Source organism: Macaca nemestrina, chromosome 9, assembly GCF_043159975.1.
Source record: "Macaca nemestrina isolate mMacNem1 chromosome 9, mMacNem.hap1, whole genome shotgun sequence".
Taxonomy (NCBI): Eukaryota; Metazoa; Chordata; class Mammalia; order Primates; family Cercopithecidae; genus Macaca; species Macaca nemestrina.
The window spans coordinates 35,081,271-35,107,392 of NC_092133.1; the positions used below are offsets into that span (position 1 = coordinate 35,081,271).

At 37.7% G+C, this 26,122-nt stretch overlaps 1 protein-coding gene across 9 annotated transcripts in view; it reads left to right on the forward strand.

Annotated features, from left to right (window-relative positions):
- LOC105478425 (heparanase 2 (inactive)) overlaps positions 1-26,122 on the forward strand; it is an 870,370-nt gene that overhangs the window by 635,115 nt on the left and 209,133 nt on the right. For all 9 annotated transcript variants that reach the window (XM_071069334.1, XM_071069329.1, XM_071069335.1 and 6 more), the window contains one exon: positions 690-737. In XM_071069334.1, the coding sequence (XP_070925435.1) occupies positions 690-737 (48 nt within the window). The remainder of the gene's footprint in view (positions 1-689; positions 738-26,122) is intronic.

Sequence of the window (26,122 nt, forward strand, 5' to 3'; positions counted from 1 at the left end):
CACAGAAGGTGAGGAACTGCTAGCAAGGCTTTGATGTATGCTTAACTGCACGGAACCAAGTCTGGTTTACCTTTTGAGCTGAGCATGATTATCAGATAATACTCAGTTCACTACTTAGCTGCTCCAAAAGTAGATAGATTTCTCTTTGTGGTGCTCAACTTTCTACACTTAGACAGGTGTGGCAGCCCCTCATTGGGGCATATTTGATGGTGCTTTTTACTTGTATAAATAATTGGGTTTTCTCATGCTCGTTCTAGGAAAGCCTGAAGTTTTTCAAAGGCATCTTTTGTGCTGTTATCCTTGGGAAATATTACTGTTGGTTTCCTATCAGAGATTGGAGTCCTTAGAGAATAGGAAATGGGATAGACAAGTTTTGGTTATGAGGAAATTGATGTGGGAGCCATCAGGCATGGGCTTGGGAAGACAGATGTAGATAGAATGCCTTATTGGGATTTTGATTTCCAGATGGTGAGGGATGTGTGGGGAGCTGGAAGTATGGTTACTTTCACTTTCTGTATAGTTCAACCTCCGATAGCTGTGTCTAGGCCATGACTGTGGCTGTGGAGGATCCTCCCAGAAAGCATACCTACTTAGGGATTGGTCTAATCTGTCTCAGTTCATTTCCTTTTGATTTGGGGGATGTGGTTTGATCTACATTGTAATATCTTTTTTCTTTCTATTCCTTACAGATTCATGAAGGTGGCAGGAAGTACAGTAGATGCAGTTACCTGGCAACAGTAGGTATTCACCATTTTTGCTCTTACTTATTATCAGCTGCTGTGAAATGAAAGATAATTAGTTGTCACCAAGTTCATAACTGACATTCAATAAGCTATCCTTCATCCTCCAGGAAAAAATTTAAAAGTAACTCCAAAGTTGTTTTTATGGCACATGTTGTCTCGTAGTACTATAATTTTGTTTGGTTGTTTTCAGAAAAATTTGAGAAAACAACTGACGCATTTTGGAGATTTCAGCTATTATGTACCGTTTTAAAATAATCTGTTATCAGTGAATACGTAATGGAGATCTGGGCATGCCACTGTTTTCCCATAGGCTTTTCCTTTGGGAATAAATTTCCTTGTATAAGACAGGAAATAATTTTAATTGCTCAATATATAATGGGGAAATAGAAACACTTTGTTATTAATGTCAGTGGTCTTAATTATTGCCAAGTGAGTCTCTAAAATGAAGCAGCTTTTTTTTAAAAAAAAAAAAAAAAAGAATATCAAGATGAAGCAGCTTCAAGAAAGGGAATGAACTCCAACACTGCAGAAAGAATCTTACAATGGAAAAGACCTGTTACCACAGGATAATGAAAAATACAATTATCTGATAAATAAATTTAAATATTCTATAAGTTCCCTTAGGGCATTTGTACCAGAAGGTCCAACCCTTAACAGTCAATGTCTCACTAATTGTATACTGGAATCCTGTTCTTCTTTTCTCTGAGAAATCTATTTCACAGTATCCTCCAAATCATCTCTTGTCTAATGTGGTGCTCTCAACTCAGACTGTGCTTTTACTCTGGGCCCACATAGGCCTTGGCCTCTTTCTCAGTTACTCTAACCCTTCCTGCCTAGCATGTGTTCTCCTTTTGTCTATCCTCTGTTTGAAGTGGGTCTCACTGTCCCCTGTGGATTCATTACAGATGTGAAAGAAAACGAAGTGGATTAAATCTTTATTAAAGATTGCTTCTCCCTCTGAAGAGAAGTTCCCCACCTAAAGTGTTTTTGTTTGCTGGCAATCAATAACTTAAATCATAATGGGAAATATTTTAGTCTACATTTATACTCTTAATTTCTCTAAAAAACAAGTTCCAAATGTTTTCAGAAACTCTTATTCTTCTTCAGTTTGTTTTTGTGAGTCATGGATTGAGTAAGCCTGAGGATCGTGTCATTCCCTTGCTTGAAAACCCACAGTGTCTCTCCTTTGCACTTGGACCAAAAGCCAAACTCTCCACACTGGCCTTTTGTGTTTGGCCTCTGCTACTTTCTGATTTCATGTGGTGCCACTCTGCCCTTATTCTGTCCCAGCTCACCAGTGGTCTTTCAATTCTTTCAGGTCCATGTGCGTATCTGCCTCTGGGTCTCTGTATATGCTAGTCCTTCTGCCTGAAATGCTATTCTCCATACTCTTCGTGTGACCAGCTCCTTTTCATATTTTAAGTCTCACCTTACATGTCATTTCCTAGAGAGGCCTTCCCTGATGATCCTATCCAAAACAGGCCTCCCATTTCATTCTTTTTCTTAGCTCTTTTTTAATAGCACTTATGATAACTTAAAATTGCTTTTTTCCTTATGACTTGTCTTTGTAATTTATTTGTTTTTCTTTTCTACCATAATGGCACTTATTCAATTACCAAGTACTTATTTAGACAATAGTTTATTAGTCATTTACTCTGGGGAAAAAATAACAATGGCAACAACAACAACAATAAAAATAACAAGGTGCCAGGAACTGTTCTTAAACTTTGTATGCCTTATTATATCTGATCCTCACAACAACCAAATGAGTTAGGGACTATTTTTATCTCTATTTTACTATAACTTAGATGAAATTGTAGAAAATCCAAAGATTACACAGAAAGTGGAAAATGTTGGACTTAAAGTTGTATCTGTCTCACTCCAAGGGTTATTGTCTTAACTACTACTGCTTTGATAACAAGATAATGTCCCTTTACTGAAATTCTGTCCAGTGTCCTCACCAAAAAGGCTATCTGGATAATGTAGCATAAAGGCTGAATCTTGAAGAATTTATAGGATTTGTGGAGAAAGATAATTATATCAGCATAAGAAAATTATTGGCTAAGAATGTATGGCTTTAATTATTATTGCTGACAGGGAGGGATAAGAGAAAGCTTTTATTTTCTATTCAAGTACTCTTCCTGACACACATGGAATGAAGTGAGCACAGTATTATTTTTATGATGCAAAAATACATTTTTAATAAATACATTTTATTTATTGACTACCTAAAAAATACACACACACACACACACACACACACACACACACACACACACATATATATATGGGCCATGTCTCCAGATAAATATCACTGTTTGCAACTACTCCAAAAATACCCTCAAAAGCAAGCAGGGGATTGTATTTCTTTTGGCTCCAGGATCAGCATTCATTAGAGGACAAATAGCACCTGGAATCTACAATTTATCCTTTCCAGCCATAGTTTTCAGTCAAGACTTGGAAAAGTCATGGAAGAATCCCAGGCAATTCTGGCCAGGAGGACTTCATGAAAATTAAAGCCAAATGCCATGTTTCTTCAATTATGAGAAATACTGAGGTGAAGATGTCCTAATAATGTAAAGAAATCAAGAGACATTGTTAGAAAAAAAAGGGTGGGGGAGACTAACATAGAATTTGTCATTTGTCACTATATATAGATGGCCAGAAGAATCAATTCAGCATTGGGATGTTGAGCTTGGAACTTGAACAGCCCAAATTCTGAGTCTGAAGTCATGAATAAACAGATCTCTGTAGTTTGACTATTTTGATTTGGAAGCATATTACTGGGTTTACTATATTTTGAGGACCAAAATATATGACTTAATAATTCGTCCTGCCCACCAACCCATTTAGAAAACCCAGAAAAAGTTATTAAGATGAAAGTATAATTACAAGTATAGTGGAGTAGCTTGTATCGTAATAACCCTTATATAGAGAGCAATGATAAAATATAAAGTATTAAAGAAAAAATGCTGGAATATGACCAAAAAAGGCATAAACCAAAGGAAGGTATTCAACCTTTAAAAGAAGTGAAGAGTACTACATGAGATCTACTCTCACTTGACTTTTTACTGTAGTTGTTGTTGTTGTTGTTGTTATTATTATTATTATTATTAATCTTGCTTGGTTGCCCAGGCTGGAGTGCAATGGCACGATCTCGGCTAACTGCAAGCTCCGCCTCCTAGGTTCACACCATTTTCCTGCCTCAGCCTTCTGAGTAGCTGGGACTACAGGAGCTCACCACCACACCAGGCTAATTTTTTGTATTTGTAGTAGAGACGGGATTTCACCGTGTTCGCCAGGATGGTCTTGATCTCCTGACCTCGTGATCCACCTGCCTCGGCCTCCCAAAGTGCTGGGATTACAGGTGTGAGCCACCATGCCAGCCTTCACTGTAGTTATTTAACAATTCATGCATCAGGAGGTAACTAGAACTCAAACAGAAATGCATGCTCATATTGGCTTGAAGTGTCAAGGAGAAGGAGTCAGAGGCTGGAAATTGAGGGTGGAAATCTCAAAAAGAAGAAACTTCAATGTAAAAATACAAAATATGCATATAAACTTCTCTCAAATCTTTGATCCCTGAAATGTATATATTCATGAGACACTCCAAGGAACCTAGTGGAAAGAAACAGCTGGAAGTCTCAAAAAGTTGAACAGAGATTTCAGCTGCCGTTTGTCACATGAGAGACAGAGGTTGGAATTTGAATGTCACAAATTTAAAGGGACTTGATAAACACCTTGTTTTTATCCAGTGAAATCTAAAAATGTTATGCTTTAGGTGTAAAGTCTGTCTCAGGACTAAGGATTTGCTCTAAGACTCAAGTATAACCAAAACAGACTTGTCCAGAAAAAGCATAAACTGATGCCTTCACAAGAACAAGAAGATCAGTCATTCATTCAACTTCCTGCTAGATTCAAAATCAGCATTCTTCTGTCTCTATAGTGTATCATCCACATTTTGTTATATACAATAAAATAATTACCAGACATGCAAAGAAACAGGAAAATATGACCATGATGAGGAGGATAAGCAATAAATAGAAACCCTGAGATGACCCAGATATTAGAATTAGCTGACAAGGATTTTAAAGAAGCTATTATAATTCATATTATATATTCATCGAGTTCAGGGGAAATGTCCATATTGAGAAATATCAGCCTGGAGAAATATCAGCAGTGCTATGGAAACTATAAAAAAGAACCAAATGGAATTCTTGAGGTGAAAAGAAGAATATCTGAAATGGAAACTCATTGGATGGGCTTGACAAGAGACTGGAAACCACAGAAGAAAGAGTAAACTTGCATACTGAGCAATAGAAACTATACAACTTAAAGAACAGAAAGGAAAAAATCATGGAAAAAAATGAACAAAGTTTCAGTGACCTCATTGCCAAAACCAAATAGCCTAACACATGCACAGAGTTCAGACGAATAGGAGAAAGAAAATGTGGCAGAAATTTTTTAAAAATCAAAGCTGAACTTCTCCCAATTTTGGTGGAAAATATTAATTTGCAAATTCAAGATGGAGAAATACAAAGAAAATTATATCAGGGCACATTGTACTCAAACTGCTGAGAACAAAAATAACTTAAAAATCTTTGAAGCATTCAGACAAAAATAACACTTCATATACAGGGAACAAAGACACAAATGATGGCTTGTTTGACATCAGAAACAACAGAGGACAGGATGCAACAGAACAATATTCTTAAAGTGATAAAGGAAAAAAAAGTAAAGCCAGAATTCTATATCCAGCAAAAATATTCTTCAAAAATGAAAGTTAAATAGACTTTTTTTAATCAATGAAAGCCAGTAGATTTGTGTTGCAAGAAATACTAAAGGAGACCAGGCACGGTGGCTCATGCCTGTAATCCCAACACTTTGGGAGGCTGAGACAGGTGGATCACCTGAGGTCAGGAGGTCAAGACCAGTCTGACAAACATGGTGAAACCCTGTCTCTACTAAAAAATACAAGTATCAGCCGGGATGGTGGCAGGCACCTGTAATCCCAGCTATTCGAGAGGCTGAGGCAGGAGAATCGCTTGAACCCGAGAGGCGGAGGTTGCAGTTAGCCGAGATAGTGTCATTGCACTCTAGCCTGGGTAACAGAGCAAGATTCTGCCTCAAAAAAAAAAAAAAAGAAAGAAATGCTAAAGGAAATTCTTCAGACAGACAGTAGCACCAGAAGGAAACTTGGATCTCAAAAAATAATGAAGAGCATTGGAAATGGTACATTTGTGGCTAAAGATAAAAGACTACTTTTTCCCTAATTTGTTTACAAAATAATGATTCATGCAAAAATATAAATTGTATTATGGGATTGATAACATATGTAGATATAAAAATACATGGCAATAATACCACAAAGGATGAGAAAGGGAAGAGTCAGTAAATGGAATTATAGTATTACAACGTTCTTTTATATGAGTGGTACAATATTTACCCTGAGAAGACTGATAAGCAAGGGTGAAAATTATATTCCTACAACAGTACCTTTAAAAATAATGACAAAAGTATAGCCAAAAAGCCATATTAGAATTAAAATGTAATACTGAGAAATACTGAATTAACCTCAAAAAAAGCAAGAAAGGAGAAAGAGAGGAACAAAAAATGAATGGGAAAAAAATCAAATAGCAAAATGGTAGACTGAACCATGATTATATCAATAATTATATTAAGGGTAAATGTTCTAAACAGTGTAATTAAAAGGCAAATATTGTCAGACTGGATGCTATAGAAGACTCAACTATATTCTACCTACAAGAGACACACTTTAAATATAAAGACACAGATTGAAAATAAAAGGATGAGAATAATATGTCATGCAAGCAGTTATCATAAAAAGCTGGTGAGTCTATATTAATGTCAGGCAAAGTAGGCTTCAAAAAAGGAGGATTACCAGAGAAAAGGAGATTATTCATAGTGATACAAGGATCAATTCATTAGGAAGGCATAATAATCATAAATGTATTATCCTGCGATAGGCAGAATAACGAACCTCCCCCAAAGATACCTGCATTCTAATCTCTAGAACCCTGTAAATATGTTACATTATATGGCAAAGGGGAATTAAAGTTGCGGATAGAATTAGTTCCTAATCATCTGACTTTAAAGTAAGGAGCTTATTCTGGAATATCCAGAGGGACCCTATATAACCACAAGAATGGAAGAGGAAGGCATAAAGAGGAGGCAGAGTGAGGTTTAACTATAGAGAGGAGGTTAGAGAAATGCAGTGTTAGCAGAACTTGACCTACAATTGCTGGATTTAAAGATGGAGGAAGAGGAACATGAGCCAACAATTGTGGGTATCCCATAGAAGCCAGAAAAGGCAAGAATATGGATTTTTCCTGAGCAGTTCCAAAAGGAAGACAGCCTTCCACATACTTTGATGTTAGGCCTATGAGACCCATTTTGATTTCTAACCTATAGTTAGAAATAAGAACTAACTTATAGTTCATAAGAGAATAAATTTGGATTGCTTTAAACTACTGTTTGTGATTATTTGTTTAGAGCAGCAATAGAATACAGTATTGAAGAACAGAGATTCAAAATATACAAAGAAAAAAATAACAACAGTAGAAAAATACACCGTCATAGTTGGAAATTTAAAAACACTTCTTTCAGTAATTAACAGGACTAGATTAAAATAAATACAGTAAGGATATAGCAGATTTTAATAACACTATCAAACAGTGTTTTGTGTTATGCAGGAGTATGCATTTATCAAAATTTATCAAATGGTATGCTTAAGATTCATGTATCTCATTATATATAAAATTGCATAAGAAAAAGAACCATAAATAGATATTAAACTCTGATTAGTGGTATGCCTGATGACGTGTTCAGGATGAAGTGCACCAAAGTCTGCAACTTATTTTGAAATGCTTCAAAACATAAAATGGATCAATGGATGGATAGAAGGATAGATAGACTGATACATTGTATCAGTACTTGTGAAAAACAAGTACAGTGAACTGTTAAATGTAGAACCTAGTAAAGGATATATGATATTCCCTATACAATTCTTTCCACTTTGAAATTGTTTCTGATAAAATATGGATAAAGAACCTAACCTATTATGCCTAAACAAATATCCTTATCTATTATGAAATAATATATTGCTTTGAAAATATATATGACAAACATAAATGGGAAATGATTTTGTTAGGGGTGTTAATCCTTAGATGTAGGAAGTATAGGGAATCTTTTTTCTTATTTTTACTTTTCTGTAGTTTCCTTTTTTTTTTTGGTAATGAGCTTGTAATACATTTTTGTTTATAATTTAAAAATCATCAGTGCCCAGCTCCTCCCTTCCCACTCCAAATTGCCCCACTCCAGAAGCCACCTTCCCAGTGTTCCCACTTCTGACATCTGCTTTCGTGTTTCTAAATAACAGTCTGATGCTCCTATGGAAGATGAGAATTTAGCTCTCATACCTCCTAACCACTCATACACCCAAACATACTTATTTACATACTTTTCTCATCCTGCAATAGTTTATATCTTAAATATTGGTCAGGATTCATTGTTTACATTTTTATTACTATGTAAATATTATTCACAGCAGGGACATGTGGTATGCTATGATGACATTTTCTTTCTTTCACAACTTTTAGTTTACCCTGGAGTTATTAACTATCTCTTTTTTTATTTGCTTAACTTCCTATTAATCTATTCTAAATTCATCCCTAAACTGTACCAGAGTAGTAAATCTCTTTCTATATGCAGACACCTCAGGTAACCATCGGTTTCATCTTCTCTTTGGTGATCTGCTCCTGGAGCCATCCCTCCTTCTGTTCCCATCTGGACACGTTGATTGCTGTGTTTCCTGAACAGCTGTTGTCCTGGGAGTGCCCTTCACCATTATCCTGGGGATTCTTTCTGACTCTTATTTGTTGGATTTGTGCCCTTTTTTGAGGTTTACTCCCTCATTTTGGTGAAGCATTTCTTCCAAGAACTTCCTGAGAATAGATAAATGAGAGGTTAACATGTTGAGACCTTGTAGCAGAGTTTGATTTATATTTTGGATGCACAAAGATTTCCCTCAGATTTTGATGCTTTTGTTCCATTTCATCCTAGTTTTCCTTTTACTATTGAGAAATCCAGTACCTTTAAAATTTTCCAGTCCTTTTCTTGGTCCTGCTTTTTTTCTGCCTTGATACTTTTAAGATCTTCTCCCTGTTCCTAATGATCTTTTGTGTGGCTCTCTTTTTATTCTGTTTGCTAAGTATGTGGTTAGATCCTATAAATCTGAAATGAGTGCCCTTCAGTTTAGGGAAATTTTCCTGATAATTTTTTCTTTGATAATGTCATTCTTTCCTTTTTTGTTTATTCCTTCTGAAATTTTTATTAGTCAGATATTGGAATTCCTCAAACAGTACTCTACTTTTTATATATTTTCTCTTCTTTACTTTTCCTCCCTTTTCTGATAAACCTCTTAATCACTTAAATTTTCTGTTGAAACTTACATGTTGCTATCATATTCTGATTTCCAAAAGCTCTTTTTTATTCCTCAAAATGTCCCTTTTATAGCTTGTTTTCTTGTTTCTGACTCTGAGGATATCAGTTTTAGTTTTATTTATCTTCTTTTCCTATTTTTTTCTTTCCTCTTTTTTTCTTTGCTCCATTCAGTTGCTTTCTTTGCTTTTCCAGTAGGTAGTTTTGTTTTGTTTTGTTTTTTTCATGGTCCCTGAATTACTGTTATTTCCTCTTTGTCCTTCCCTCTTCTCCCCATTTATTTGTCTTAGTCCCTGGCTTTGACTTTAAAGTTTTTCCTCAAATATCTGATGATCCCTGAATCTCTACTCTTATTTAGGAGAGAGGCATAAAAAGGTGATTGGATGATTTTGTTTATGGACATTTATTTTTAACTAGTAACAGTCTATGTAAGGTGATTTGATTCGGTCATTAGGGGATTCCTAACTGTCCATATCTATTCATCTTTTCTCTTGGGATATTTAGTTGTTCTAGAGGAGAATTCTCTATTCTGCCATTTTGGAAGTATAAATCTTCTCGCATACTCACATCTGAGAGAAAGGACTAGATGTCTCATTTCTTAAAATATAGCCTTTCACACGTAATCCTCTACGTTTCATTGTGATTACCCTCCACCTCCACTGTGCTTGGTGGTCCTGACTATAGTTCAGTCTCTAGCACTCTGCTTTCTTGGAAATGAGGCAGTTTCTTAACTACATAGGGAAGTGGCTTCCCAACTTTTTTGTCTCAGGACCCTTTTCACTCTTGAAAAATATTAAGGGCTCCAATTCACTTTTGTTTATGTGCATCATGTTTATAGACTATGTAAATGGCTCCCAACTTACAATGGTTTGACATGACTTTGTGACTTTACCATGGTGTGAAAGTGATATGCATTCAGTAGAAAGTATACTTCAAATTTCAAATTTCGATCTTTTCCTGGGCTAATGATGTGTAGTATGATACCCTCTCACAATGCTGAGCAGGGGCAGTGAGCCACAGCTGCCAGTCAGCCACTTGATCATGAGGTTAAACAACCAATACTCTGTATTGTGTTACCAGATGATTTTGCCCAACTCTAGGCTAACATAGGTGTCACAAGCACATTTAAGGTAGGCTAGGTTAACATATGGTATGATGTTTGGTTGTGTGTTAGGCTGTTCTTATATTGCTACAAACACCCGAGTCAGAGTAACTTATAAAGAAAAGAGGTTTAATTGGCTAACAGTTCTGCAGGTTGTACAAGCATTGTGCTGGCATCTGCTCACTTCTGGGAGGTCTCACGGAACTTTCACTCATGGTGGAAGGCAAAGTGGGATCGCGCACATCACGTGATGAGAGCAGAAGCAAGAGAGAGAGAAGGGGAGAGTGCCACACACTTTTCAACAGCCAGATCTTGGGAGAAATTCTTCACTATCACAAGGATAGCACTAAGGGGATGGTGCTAAACCATTCATGAGGAATCTGCCTCCATGATCCAGTCACCTCCCACCAGGCCCCAACTCCAACACTGAGGATTACATTTCAACAGGAGATTCGGAGGGGACATCCAAACTATGTCAGGTAGATTAGATATATTAAATGCATGTGATATTTTGAATTTACAATGGGTTTATTATGACGTAACCCCATAGTAAGTCAAGGAGCATCTGTATGAGAATTAAAACACATTTTTAAATTATTTATTTACTTAAAAATAATAAGCTCATTACATTTTAACATAAATATTCTTGTGGAAAGTATATTTTCCAAAACCAGAAAAAATAGTTAGAAGAGTGACATTATTTTATATTCTCACAAATCTATTCAATAGCTGACTTAATTGAAGACACGTGGATTCCCATATCTTTTGCATTCTGTAGAAATGTGTTGTTTTGGTTTGTTTAAGAATATGAAGAAAATTTGACCTCATAGAGAGAGGTTGCTGGAAAAAGGAGGTGTATTTGAATATCCTTTTCAGGTAATTGTAGCTGTTCTCATATCCTATAACAAAATTCAACAAGTGATAGTTTCTTAAAAGTTAGTTACAATGTGGACTATTAAACCATTTGCATGAACTTTTCATACTGTAATGTATCAAATTCCATTGGTCTTATACTTGGAATAGACCTTTTACCCATGCATGATTTTATAACATCATGAATTGGTCATTTGGAAAATATTACAAAACCAGTTATGAGTTATAAAGATGTTCCAAATGTTGACACATTTCATTATAAAATATTTTTTAAATCACGTTCACCAATATCACCATTTATCTAGTCAGAAGTCTTTAAGTTTTGAAAAGCTGACAAGCTCACGGTGGCAGATACAAAGTTTTGAAAATTTTAATTTTCACTCAACAGCTCAAATTTTATAATCAGCCACAGGTTTTATCAGATGTTTTTCTCGACAAGCTCACTTTGTTCATTTTTGAGAAAATGTCTTTCAAAAGCCTAACTCTAAATAATTTCTCTTTAATTGTTTCAGGTGTAAAAGTTATTCCATTTTAAAAAATGGCCAATTCAGGGACAGGCGTGGTGGTTCACGCCTGTAATCCCAGCACTTTGGAAGGCTGAGGTGGGTAGATCACTTGACCCCAGGAGTTTGAGACCAGCCTGACCAACATCTCTTAGTAGAGAAACCCTATCTCTACTAAAAATACAAAAAATAGCTGGGCATGGTGGCATGCACCTGTAGTCCCAGTTACTCTGGGGGCTGAGATGGGAAAATTGCTTGAGCCCAGGAAGTGGAGATTACAGTGAGCCAAGATCATGCCTCTGATCTCCAGCCTGGATGACAGAGTGATCCTGTCTCAAAAAAATAAAAATAACAAATGACCAATTCAGTTTGCAGCTCAATCGTACAAGTGCTTTTCCTCAAGACAACAACCATATTTTGCTAATGGAGCAAAGTATGTGTATTTTCCCATTTAGTTACACAGAATTTTTTATATGTGTACTCAATAAAATTAACTTTAATTACTTTATCAAGGACATTCTTAAATGAAAGTGACATTTTTGTTTTATTTCAAGTATGTGACAGTGACTACCAGTACAGTTTGAAGTTCCTGACTTGATTTGTGCTAAGGTACCAGCAGTTTTATCCACTGTTGCTTTAAACAGTCAGTCCAAATGTTAACATAGTTTTTCCAATACAAACTATGAGAGTCAAATAAATGATTTAACACTTTATATATTTCATCATCACTTGTATTTATTTCCAAGCATTCACATAAAAGATCTTGATCAATGATAGTGCTGATACAAGAAAAACAAAAACTATGTCTATAGATTTATCCATTTGTAAGGCAAAAGTACACTTTTACTAACAAGATATTAACTTTGTCTTCATGTTTGCAACTAAATATTTCATTTAACAAGTTATTGAATTGTTGGGAAGTGCCACTGAGTATGATTCCTTTTAATAACTTTTCATCCAATGGGCATTCAGCAATATCAACTGTACAAAGCTCTTTTAATCTCTGAGCTACTTTGTGTATTTTTCCAGTCAATGCAGCACAATAACTTACCCTCTAAGATGCTTTTCTAAATTTAAAAATCAGTTTTCAAAAAATTTTTAAATGTTATTGGAAGACAAAATAACATGGCTGGGCCCACTGGCCCATGCCTGTTAATTCCAGCACTTTGGGAGGCCGTGGCAGGAGGATTTCTTGAGTCAAGGGGTTTGAGACTAGCCTGGGCAACATAAGGAGACCCCATCTTTACAAAAACAATAAAAAAAATTAGCTGGGTGTAGTGGCATGCATGTAGTTCTAGCTACACAGGTCACTGAGGCAAGAGGACTTCTTGAGCCCAGAAGTTGGAGGTTATATAGTGAGCTATGATCACACCACTGTACTCCATCCTGGGCAAGAGAGCAAGACCCTATTTCTCAGAAAACAAAAACTAAAATAATCCCACAAAGTGTTCTTATTTCCATGTAGGCACAAGAAAAACATTAAGATTTCAAAATAACTTATTGGATGTTTATGAGCTTATACTGGTTATAGCAGTTATAAAAATAGCTTATTAAAAAAACACAGTAGAAAGTATTGAGAGCAAACTGAGTCGACCTTTGAAAACATACATATGTATACTCCAAAACCATACCTTAGAAAAGCCTAGAAAACAAGGATATACAAGCATACATTCCATTAATTGTCAGAGCAATGACATTGTCGCATGTCACATGGACTCTAGAAAATGCCGCTGTACACTTGTGAGAGGTGAGAATGAAAAAGACAAATAATGTCTTAGTATTGTTATGAAAATAGTTTTGATCTCAAGGACTACCAAAGGGGTCTTAGGGACCTCCAAGAGTCCCTGGAGCATTCCCTGGAGAATTGCTGATGTGGAGTGAGGATGGGGATCTGCAGGTCCAACTGCTTCTTGTTTCTCCTGTTTCAGTCCACGCAGCCCCTCGTTCTCAAAGACACATGGTATTTCCAGCTCCTGAGATTTCGTGGGGTTCTGTCACAAGAATCGGCCGCTTTTAGACTTCCCTCATCACAAGTGTATAATTCAGCTTTCTCTGGTCAGCTAAGATAGTTACCACTCTTCCTTCTGTTTTCTAATACCAACATTTTCATTGCTGTTTTTCTTGCCCACTTCTTTTAGACATTGTGAGCTAATGCCCTGGGTTTTTTGTTTGTTTGTTTGTTTTGGTTCTGTTACTATTGTTTTAGTGGTGTTTGGGGAGACAGCTTTAGTAAATGCCTGTGCTTAAACCACCATTTTAAACTGAAATCCTACTTTCTGCACTTTTTTCTCTCTCTAGGATTATTTTTAATAAGGCAAATGAAAATTTTATCTCTAAAAAATATGAAATTAATTTTTAATATTTATTGAGTTAGCCAAACTCAGATGTTCCCAGTGCCTCGCTCCCACCAGAGACCAAAAAAATTTTTAAGAACCTCCACCAGAGACCAAAAGAAGTGAAAAACAAAACAAAATTTCTGTCTGTGTGATCAAGACATCAGTATTTTTAAGAAGTTCATTAGGTGAGTCTGAACTACGACTGCCCTGGAGCCACCTGACTCAGCACAGTAACGCCCGGGTGCTTCCACTCCATGGAGTGTAGTTTCTAGATCAGCATCATCTGAGAACCTGTGAGAAATGCAGATTTTCAGGCCCCATCCCAGCCCTGCTGCAATAGAAACTTCGGGAATGGGACCCCGCAGTCTGTTTTAATTGCCCTCCAGGTGATTCTGATGTGCATTAAAGCTTGAGCACCACTACCACAGAAGATGGCTGCCTGGATCTGATTTCTCAGAAGACATCCATCACCACAGTTTTTGGCATAAAACTTTCTTCAGTAGCTTCTTTTCTGACATGTGGATGGGGGAAAAAATGTAAGAAAAATTGTCCTGGTCATTGTCCTTTAGAGAATTCCTGCCCTTTATACTGAAAGTCATAGTTTCAAGTCATCTAATTTTCAATACATTGTTCTTTATATAAAAGTCAGCACTTTTTCTCTCTTTGGTCTTAGCCCACACTTATATTCATCATTCTTCACTTCTGCTATTGAAGAAAAACAAAATATGGTGGATATACTACAGCTGTAGGCTTAAAGAGATCAGTTTGATAATTTAGATTTTTAGCTGTTTAAAGCCTAAAAATGAACATAATTTAGATTTTTAGCTATGTTTAAAGTCTAGAAATGAACATTTTCAAAAGTCATTGCAAGAGCAGCTATGAATTATCCCACAATATAAGTAAACGTAAGCAAAATGACTCTGCTAATAGCATCTATTGGAAATTCATGAACATTTCCAAGGGTAATTGGACATTAGAATGACTTGTTAAGCAAAAATTCTGCTTGAAAAGAAAAGCTAAAGAAATCCATCACGATTTTTTTGTGGAAAATCCACCATAATTTTTAGAGGTTATCTGTCTCCAGTATAGATTATCTATCTCTTGTATAGTATGATTTGGTAGAAACAACAAGGTCTTTCAAGTCAAATAAGCCTGGTCAGAATCCCTCTGACCTTTAGTAGATTTGTTGCCTTGAGAAAAAATAAATCCTTCAGAGCTCAGTTTTCCTGTCTATTAAGTGGGGTTAATAATGCCCACCTCACAAAACTATCATGAAAACTAAATAAGGTAACATATGAAAAGTGTTTGGCTTAGTACATATAATACATTGAGCCCTCATAAAATGTAAGTTTCCTTCTTTTTTTCTAGATCCCTCACAATCTCTGTGTATTTATGAAAGTGTCTCACTGTAGAATAGACAGATGTTTAGCCCATATTTCTGAGCATTTTTATACATTCTACAGATGCTACAAGGCTTTTGCCTATGGCCATTTCAGCCAAAGGAGGAAACTGCATGATTCTGTTACTTTTTATTTATTAATTCATTCAAAAGATAGTTACTGAGCACCTACTATGTGAAGGTGATAGATGTTATGAATAGACAAGGGAGCAGAAAGACACAAGATCCCTCATCCCAGGAAGCTTAGTTAGCAATGAGTTTCTCCCTCTAGTGCCCACTTCTACAAGTACAGCTTATTTTCTTTCTTCTGAAAGAGATGGCAGAAAGGGAGAGGTGCTCCTGGTGGAGGAAGTAAGGACTCCATAGTGAGAAAATTCTCATGGGCTCCAGACAGAACTATGACTAGACATTTGTCTAGACATAGACAAATGTCTGCTGCAGAGGATTTAAAAAGGAAAGGATAGGGAGGAAAGGGAACCATTAATGACATATGGAACTTAGCTGAAAAAAAAAAAAGAGAAAAAATGGAACAGAAAGAAAAAGATAGCTTTCTAAAAGCAGGTTAAAGAAGCAAAAAGAGTTATTTAAGAAAGAGAATACTATGCATGCACAATAATATCCAAAACACAGCCAGGGAGTGAAAACTTGAACTTTATGCTCTCTAACTCCCTTGGACCTAAGCGCCATATCTAAATGTAGAGTCTCATGGCCTAGATCTCTGGGGGGTCCCCTCATAGTGACCCCCTCAGTCAGTGAACAGTGTTCTACATGAATCCTCTCCTCTACACTCCCGTGCCAAATATCTCAGCCCTTTTACCTCCTTTTCTTTCTCCAGATTCTTGCCCAGTTAGTTCACTGCAGGTCATCAGCTAGCCAAAGGAGAAAGATCCTGCCTCATGAACTAATTGATTTCTTCTGGGTCATTGACTAAGATAGTGGCCTTAAGAAATTGTAATGACTCTTTCTAGAAGGGCCTGGGGCTGTACTCCCCAAAAGGGAGCAGTATTTCATGGAGACCTAGATGTAGGTCCAGCAAGTATTCAAAGCCATGGGATAAACAAAGTTGCATCTTTCTGGATTTTACTTGAAGAGTAAGGCTGGAGGGCTGTACAGTGTTTAAAACTCTGAACAACAGTCTGAGCAACCTCCAGTTCTGTTCACAGGTATCTCCCTGCCTAAGGAGGGAAAGTTTGAGAAACTGGTTTAGGACCTTGCACATAGTTAATAACACTGACCACTCATTAAAGCTTCCCAAGCACATTGTTATACATTATATCAGGGGCATCTGTTAAATGTATGGATATTGAAAGGGCTATTGTTAAAGACTTACTAGGCATGAAATCCCCAATCTGCCCTTCACTTCCTTTTTTTTTTTTTTTTTTTTTTTCTTTTCGAGGCAGCATTTTGCTCTGTCACCCAGGCAGTGGCACAATCAAAGCTCACTGTAGCCTCGATCTCCCGGGCTCAAGCAAACCTCCCACCTCAGCTTCCAGAGTAGCTGGAACTACAGGTATGCACCACTGTACCAGCTAATTTTTAAAAAAATGTTTGTAGAGATGGGTCTTGATATCTCTGCAAAAAAATTTCCCAGACTGTTTTCAAACTCCTGGGTTCATGCAATCCTCCCACCTCAGCAAAGTTCTGGAAATACAGGCTAACTCTCTCTTTCTCTCTTTCTTTCTGTCTGGCTTTCTTTCTTAGATAAGGGTCTTATTCTGTCACCCATGCTGGAGTGTAGTGGCAGTAGCATAATCATAGTTCACTGTAACTATGTAAAAGTAGTTTTACACTGTAACACTGTAACTATGTAACTATTATAAAGCCCAACCTCCTGGGCTTAAGTTATCCTCCCACCTCAGCCTCCCAAGTAGCTGAGATGACAGGTGTGTGCCACCATGGCTGGTTATTGTGTGTGTGTGTGTTTGTGTGTGTGTGTGTGTGGAGACAGGGATCTCACTGTGTTGCTTAGGCTGGTCTCAAACTCCTGGGTTCAAGCAGTCCTCCCGCCTTGGCCTCCCTCTTGTGCTGGGATTAGAGGTGTGAGCCACTGTGTCCAGCCCCTTGCTTTCTTTATTCCTCTGTTACACAAGTATTGCACTAGTCTGGAGTCAGACTATCTGGTTTTGAATTCTGGCTCCAATACATATTTATCTTGGACAAGTCATTTACTGCACTGTATCTCAGCTTTCACATTTGTAAAATAGAGTGATCTTTTAGAAGGTGAGATCTGAACACAGATGTAAAAGAAGTGAGAGAGGTAGCTAAGCAGACACCTTACGAAAGTATGTTCCAGGCAGAGGGAGCAGCTAGATAGAAGGCTTCAAGGTGAGAGAGGGTTTTAGGTGTCATAACAGTTCCCACTACACAGTGTTATTGTGAAGAGAAATGAGATGATGCATGTAAAGCATTTAGTATCATACGTGCAATCCCAAGTGTTTAATAAGTTTTTTTAATAATTATTAATTATCATTGTTATGAAAGTCACATTTCTAAATGTTTAGTATGTTGTAGAATCTTTAAAATGATCCATAGAACACATTCATGTAGTGGTGGCTCTTTGAATTTGCTATTTTCTTTTCTGTCTCCCAGGGTGGAGTGCACTGGTGTGATCTAAGCTCACTGCAGCCTCCACCTCCCAGGTTCAAGTGGTTCTCTTGCCTCAGCCTCCCAAGTAGCTGAGATTACAGGCCCGCACCACCACACCTGGCTTTTTTTTTTTTTTAGTGTATTTTTAATAGAGAGAGGGTTTCACCATGTTGGCCAGGCTAGTCTCGAACTCCTGACCTCAGGTGATCTGTCGACCTCAGCCTCCCAAAGTGCTGGGATTACAGACATGAGTCACCGTGCCTGGCTATTTTCTTCTCTATATATTTTTGACTTTTATACACGCAATCTTGAGATGAAAACATTTATTATTTCTGAATTATTTTCTTCCTTGGCAAGAGCCATGTCAATGGTGTAAACTATGTTACATTAAGAATTTTCCGAAAGCTAAATGGAAGATGTGACTACTGTTCTCATGTCTTCAGTTGCTTTTATCAAGTTCTCAGTGCTTTTTATCTGAAAGGCTGCTACTGTTAAAAGCATAGCCACTTTCTAGGGAGGACTTTCCATTATTCCCAACCAATCTAGCCATCTTTCTTTTCTATTCCTCTCTTCATTTTGGAATAAAAGAGTGGGGAGGTTTTATGTAATTGGAATTCTATTTTGCTGTCTTAAAGTGCATATCCTCAGAGAAATAGAAGTCCTTGCATGCACATTAGTGTTTTGTGTAATATACAGTATGCGAGTGAGGATGATGAAAATAAAAGGTAAGAAATAACATTAATTGAAAGCCTTCCATGTGCCAAATATTGTTGTAGCTTCTTTATATAAAGTTACATCCTTGAAAGACCTTCCTACCTTGGTGTTAAAGTGTGGTCCAGACGAGCAGCATCCGCATGACCTGGGAGTTTCTAAAAAGGGGGACTCTTAAGCCCCAACCTGGACCTACTGAGTAGAAATCTGTATTTTAATAAGATTCCCCAGGTATTTCATATGCACATGAAGTTGAAAAGAACTTCCCTAGCAAGACAAATATCATTAACACTATCTTCCTCCTGTGGGGTAAGTATGCTTTAGAGAGAGTGCATAACTTACCTAAGTACTCACAGGTAGTAAATGGTGGTCCAGGATTTAACTGAGGTCTGTTTACGGAGCGGAGTTCATGCTTTTTCCCCTGCACTATTTCCCTCACTACTCATTTTTAATAGGTATATTTCATAATCTGTTTTATAGGAAAAAAACATACAAGAAACCAGTCAGCTCCCACTTGAATGTACTTTGAAAGCATTTGCCCAGACAGACAGGCTGAGTATAAACACCTAGTCCAAAGAAGAAGGACAGGAAGATGATAATTGAGTTTGTGTGTGGCTGTGGGTGGATAAGTCACATGCTCCCCTGCTCTCTTCAGGTAACCTGCCTTTCTGTTGAATTTGGGAACCTAAGTGTAATTGTTGGCAGTATTCTCCTAAAATTCTGCTCTGATGAGCAGAAGACAAGAGCAAATGGGGAAAGGCAGACTATGGCCTGAGTAGATGAACAATCTGGTGTATGAGACAGGGAATGTCTTTTTTTATGAGCAAAGAGGTATTTTTATGGTTTGCCTTGAGTGAATAGCCTCTGATGTTGGGAAAACAGACTGGTAACAGCTGGACCACACTTTGGATCAGTTGCCACAACAACTTAATACATTTGTCTCTAGTGTCATTTGATCCCTTTGAGAGCTGTATTATCTCAGTGTAGATGTTTGACTTTCTGGCCTACTCTGTGCAGTGAACATGTCTGTTTGATTGTATTCCTCAGATTACAGACAGTTATTCATTTGGGAGTTTGCATTCTAGGATTACAGACACTGGCAACCTCACAGATGACTGGAACCCAGGATCTTATGGAAACATCTTTATATTTACCACCCTCAGAATGCTGATTTCAGGGGCAAATTATACCTTATAGCGTCTGGGAAACTCATGCAGATATTCAAAGTCATCCCCAATTTCTGGTAATATAGTCTACTTCCTCATCTCAGGTGATCTTTGTAAGCAACACTTTTCAAACTTGAGCTCAGTATGAGTTATCATTAGTAGTTATCTTTTTTTTTCTGGAAAAATTAAGCAAGAGATACTCACCTTTTAAAGGTTTACAGAATAAAATTGAATGCACCTGTGTGATTTCAAGAACTGTTTACATTTTTCCTCTTAAGAAGCTTAGAAATGACTGAGGTCTTGATGACAAATTGAGAGTGAGCCCAGCTACTGTCATTAGAGAAAGGACTGAGTGCTTTGCATGAATCATTTACTCTGACAGACATTTGTTCTCCTTAGGAAAAGTGCTCACTTTCTCCTCTCCTTGATGAGAAATGGTCAAGCACTCTTATCCCATCTCCCAAATTTATGGCAGCTGAAACTGGAGGGCCTGATAAATTATGTTACACGTCTGTGCCCGCCATCACCACCATCATTATCTTCTTTGAAACTCTTGGCTTGTTTCAGAAGAACAACCCATGGGACAGCTCAGGAAAGCATAAAAGCAAAAATAGACGAATGTCATTAGAAGCTCTGGAGGAGGATTTTGAGCTTGTGTAAGATGTAATTCCGTTATTGTCTAGAGTTACATGACTGTTTCTGGGATCAGAGAGTTTCCTAAACAAAATATAGTGTTGTTAGATGGCAGCATCACTGTGGTTTTCTGCTAGTATTTTGGTACGAAGGTGGATAGCTGTTTCCTGTCACTTTTTCCCCTTTTTCTCTTCCTTGCCACTTCATTTCATCTAAATAAAAAGAAATACAGTTAAGGGTAACATGAAAGAACTACCAACAGCAACCACTTCTGTTAAAGTTCTGTACTTGGCCTATAGAAGTCAAGGAATTCAAAAGTCATGTAATTTTTATTCATGTATATTGTGTATAATTAGGTTAGCTTTTCCAGTGCTTTAATGTGAATCACATGAAAAATGTGGTCAAACATTATGAGCACTTCAATATTTGCATTTCCTGTTCTGTGTAGGTAATTTTGTGAATTTGAGGTTAGCCTCACAAGCTTTAAGGGGAGCAAGAAGGGAGCTGGTGAGGTGGGTTTGGACGATGCCCCTCCTTTTTGGATATTTGGCATGCCTGAGTGAAGGGATAGTGATTTCCTGGTGGCATGTTGGGGGCTTTCATTGCACCAAGAGCTGAGTTTTGCCATAAGTGGGGCACAAAGCCTTTGTTCCAGGCAGGGAACAATCAGTAGCATCACCACTACTCGCAATCTTTCAGTGCTTGAGAAAACCAGCTGACTCAGCCAAATGAGTGGGCAGACTGTGGACTGGTGAGACTTGAAATCCCAGGAAAGACCTCCAGGACATAAGAGATTTCTCAGATCCTTGCCCTTTACCATGTGAGCCGAAACCCTAATGCTACATTTTTGGGGTTTAAAATACTTTAAGGTAGTCAATTCTGTTACAATTCTGATTAAAAGTATTGATCTTAGAAAAATGTGTTAGTGTATGTGCAGAAATAGACACACATATACACAATTTTACAAAGAGCTCAAGGTTTTTGTGGATACCAAGAGCCCATCCATGGACTTCATAAGGAATCTAAATACCCTATATTAAGAACTAGGTTTGGACATGAACAGACACATATCACAAGAAGACATTCATGTGGCCAACAAACATGTTTTAAAAAGCTCAGCATCACTGATTACTAGAGAAATGCAAATAAAAACCACAATGAGATACCATCTCATGTCAGTCAGAATGGCAATTATTAAAAAGTCAAGAAACAACAGATTTTGGCAAGGATGCAGAGAAAAAGAAACACTTTTACACTGTTGGTAGGAGTGTAAATTAGTTCAAACATTGTAGAAGACAGTGTGACAATTCCTCAAAGATCTAGAAGCAGAAATAGCATTTGACCCAGCCAACCCATTACTGCGTATATACCCAAAGGAATATAAATCATTCTGTTGTAAAGATACATGCACACGTATGTTCATTGCAGCACTATTCACAATAGCAAAGACATGGAATGAACCCAACAATGATAGACTAGATAAAGAAAATGTGGTACATATACACCATGTAATACTATGCAGCCATTAAAAGGAATGAGATCATCTCCTTTGCAGGGACATGGATGGAGCTGGAAGCCATTATCCTCAGCAAACCAACACAGGAACAGAAAACCAAATACCACATGTTCTTATAAAGTAGGACCTGAACAGTGAGAGCATATGGACACATGCGGGGAACAACACACATTGGGGCCTGTGAGGGGCAGTGGGGGAGGGAGAGCATCAGGAAGAATAGCTAATGGATGCTAGGTTTAATGCCTAGTTAATGGATGATCTATGCAGCAAACTACCGTGGCACATGTTTACCCATGTAACAAACATGCACGTCCTGCACATGTACCCCAGAACTTAAAAGGTGCAGGGAAAAAAAAAAAAAAAAAAAAAAAACAAAGGAACTAGGTTTGAGCATCACTTCCTCCTGTCCTCATAGCCTCATACCACACTGCTAACTTCTAGGTCCCCAACTACTTATCAGTTGTGGGGCTTTAGGCAAGTCAGTTTAATTTATCTGAGCTTTTATTTCTTAACTTATAAAATTAGACTAGTATCATCTACCTCATAGAATAATTGTAAGAGAAAAAAGATATGTTAAAGAATTATGCTAAACCATGTGAAATTGCCACAATTTCTAACCCGCAGAAAAAGGCAATCTAATATCTAACACAGATCATTGTAACTGGGAAACCATCAATAAATGTTGAGTCTGAATCTGTTTCTTTTGGGAAGGAAGTGGGATGATGATAATTAAGGATTGCTTTTAAGATAACTTTCCTGATCACACTGTAAAATGCATACTTTTTTCCTGAAGAACACCCTTAATAGTGCTATGGGGAGACAACTGTAGGTCTATCCTATATCACAACTTGCTCCTGAGCACAAAATACAAAAAGTTTCAAGCCCATAGTTTTAGATTACAAGAAGGTTTAAAGATCTCCCATAAAGGCCGGGCATGGTGACTCACACCTGTAATCCCAGCACTTTGGGAGGCCAAGGTGGGTGGATCACGAGGTAAGGAGTTCGAGATCAGCCTGACCAACATGGTGAAACCCCGTCTCTACTAAAAATACAAAAATTAGCTGGGCATGGTGGTGCGTGCCTGTAATCCCAGCTACTCAGGAGGCTGAGGTAGGAGAATCGCTTGAACCCAGGAGGCGGAGGTTGCAGTGAGCCGAGATCATGCCATTGCACTCCAGCCCTGGGCAACAGAGTGAGACTCCATCTCAAAAAAAAAAAAAAAAAAAAAAAATATTTCCCATAAAAAGAATAAACTTAAATACAATACTTTTCAACTTTCCAGCAGTCTGGTCAAAGTTATATTATTTAATTAATAAAAATTATGTCATAGCACATGTATTAAGCATATTGTTCCTGGAGCTATGCTTTTGGTCACAGCAATATTATTATTCTACAGTTGACCCTTAAACAACACAGGGATTGGGGGAACCATCCCCTGCACAGTCAAAAATCTGCAAATACATTTTGGCTTCCCAAGAACTTAACTTTCAATGACTAGAAGCATTACTGATTACATAAATGGTTGATTAACACATATTTTTTATGTGTTTTATACTGTATTCTTACAATAAAGCAAGCTACAGGAAAGAAAATGTTATTAAGAAAATCATAAGGAAGAGAAAATATATTTATTATTCATTAAGTGGAAGTGGATCATCATAAAAGTCTTTATCTTGTACTCACATTCAGTAGGCTGAGGAAGAGGAAGGGGAAGAGTTGGTCTTGTTGTCTCAGGAGTGGCAGAGGCAGAACAGCTGGAGGAGGAGGTAGGAGAGGCAGGAGAGGCAGGTGAACTCAGTATAATTTTTATTGAAACAAAAAGGCCACATATAAGTGGAACCACACAGTTCAAACCCATGTTATTCAAGGGTCAACTGCATTTTGTAGATGATAAAATAGAAGTGAAAAAAAGTGAAATAGTTTAATCAGTATGTTGTCTTTATTATAATATATTTAGTCAGTAGCAAAGTATTTTCTAGAACTTAAATTTCTAGAATTTCATGTCTTCTTTCATTTCTTTACTTGATTGGACATATATTTAATTGAGAACCTGCTGTGTGGCAGGCTCTATGCTCCTTCTGCTCAGTCTCATGGTATGGTTTATTGACTTCTGCCAATCCTGCTCTCCACCTGCCCCTGAGTTTACCTCTGGCAAGTTTATCTCTGAGGTTGTTTCTAATCTGTCAAATTCGATGTTTAAGCTGAGTCATCTCTAGAGTGCATTTTAGTTCTAAATACTATTCTATTCTAAATAGAAACAAGATCAATAATGTCAAGTATCACTATAATAATGATGTTGGTGCTGATTTTTCATATTCTACCCAAGCAGATAAGTGAAGCATCTGTAAGTAGACTAGAAACAAGATTAGTCTACTGTGTAATCAATTTTGTGATGGCAGAATGAGGCACTTTGTAATCAGGTATTACATTTGCATTGGATATAAGTAAATAAGGAGATGAAGTAGAAGAAAATAAAGGAGCAGAGAAACAGGAAGAAGATTGGAAAATGAAGGCAGCAGGGAAAGAGCAATAACCAAGGATATTTGCTGTTTATATCTTTTTATCTGTGGTAGGTTTAAAATATTGAAAAACATGACCATATAGGATACTTTTTCTAAGAGGCATTGTCTTTTTCTGAGCATTTACTAGAAGGACAGTGAAAGGGAGATGAAAACTGGGAGTGCTAAAACAAGCTTATCCCTTTAAATGGAACCAGTTTTCCCAAGGCTGAGACTGCCTTTAGTATACCCATTAAGACATATTGGATTTGGGGGGAAATGGCTGTGTTCCTCCAGTTAGGTAGAGGTGTACCTACTTCAGGGGATCCAAAATAAAAGTTTTACATATTGTAGAAGGTTGTGTTTTTTTTTTTTTTGTTTTTTGTTTTTTTTTTTTTTTGAGACAAAGTCTTGCTCTATCGCCCAGGCTGGAGTGCAGTGGCGCGAGCTCAGCTCACTGCAAGCTCCGCCTCCCGGGTTCAGGCCATTCTCCTGCCTCAGCCTCCCGAGGAGCTGGGACAACAGGCGCCTGCCACCACGCCCGGCTAATTTTTTGTATTTTTAGTGGAGATGGGGTTTCACCGTGTTAACCAGGATGGTCTCAATCTCCTGACCTCGTGATCTGCCCACCTCGGCCTCCCAAAGTGCTGGGATTACAGGCGTGAGCCACCACGCCCAGCCTTTTTTTTTTTTTTTAATTAAGCCAGTAGGTTACTTTTTGTCTTCAAGTAGGAGTTAATTAACTGAAATGTGAAAAAATCAAAGAGGAAAAAATTATTACATTTCATATAGGTCTCCACTAGGTGCCAACCCTTCTAATGTCAATTAGCAATCAACCAGTATTTCAGGGCCAGGTGGCTCTGTGACTAGCAGCTTTATTTCAAGTATCTTCCAGACCCCCAGACTTTCACAATTAAGTGACATGTTTCTAGAATACTCATTACCAAGGGTGCCATGCTTGTGCTATTAGAGTCTTAACACATGAACTTGACCACCTGAATGCCAACATGGTGTACTCCTTGCAGGGCCACTTCATGGCCTTATGACCTGTGTAGTCACATGGGGCTCTGAGCTCACCAGGGCCCTGTTACTTGCTTTAATAAGCTGCTGTCACAGTCTTACGGTCTTGAAATTCTTTTTTTTTTTTTTTTTTTTTGAGATGGAGTCTCACTCTGTCGCCCAAGCTGGAGTGCAGTGGCATAATCTCGGCTCACTGCAACTTCCACCTCCCGGGTTCATGCCATTCTCCTGCCTCAGCCTCCTGAGTAGCCAAGTAGCTGGGACTACAGACGCCCACCGTCATGCCCAGCCAATTTTTTTGTACGTTTAGTGGAGACGGGGTTTCACTGTGTTAGTCAGGATGGTCTCCATCTCCTGACCTCGTGATCTGCCCGCCTTGGCCTCCCAAAGTGCTGGGATTATAGGCATGAGCCACCGCACCTGGCCAAAATTCTCAATACTTTTTTAACAAGGGGTTCCACATTTTCGTTTTGTACTTGGCTCCACAAATTATGTAGCCAGTTCTAATTCCTTGTAACCACTTTTAGGCTTTTTTAATTGTTTGCTGTCTTTTAAGATTTTCATGAAAATCCTGGA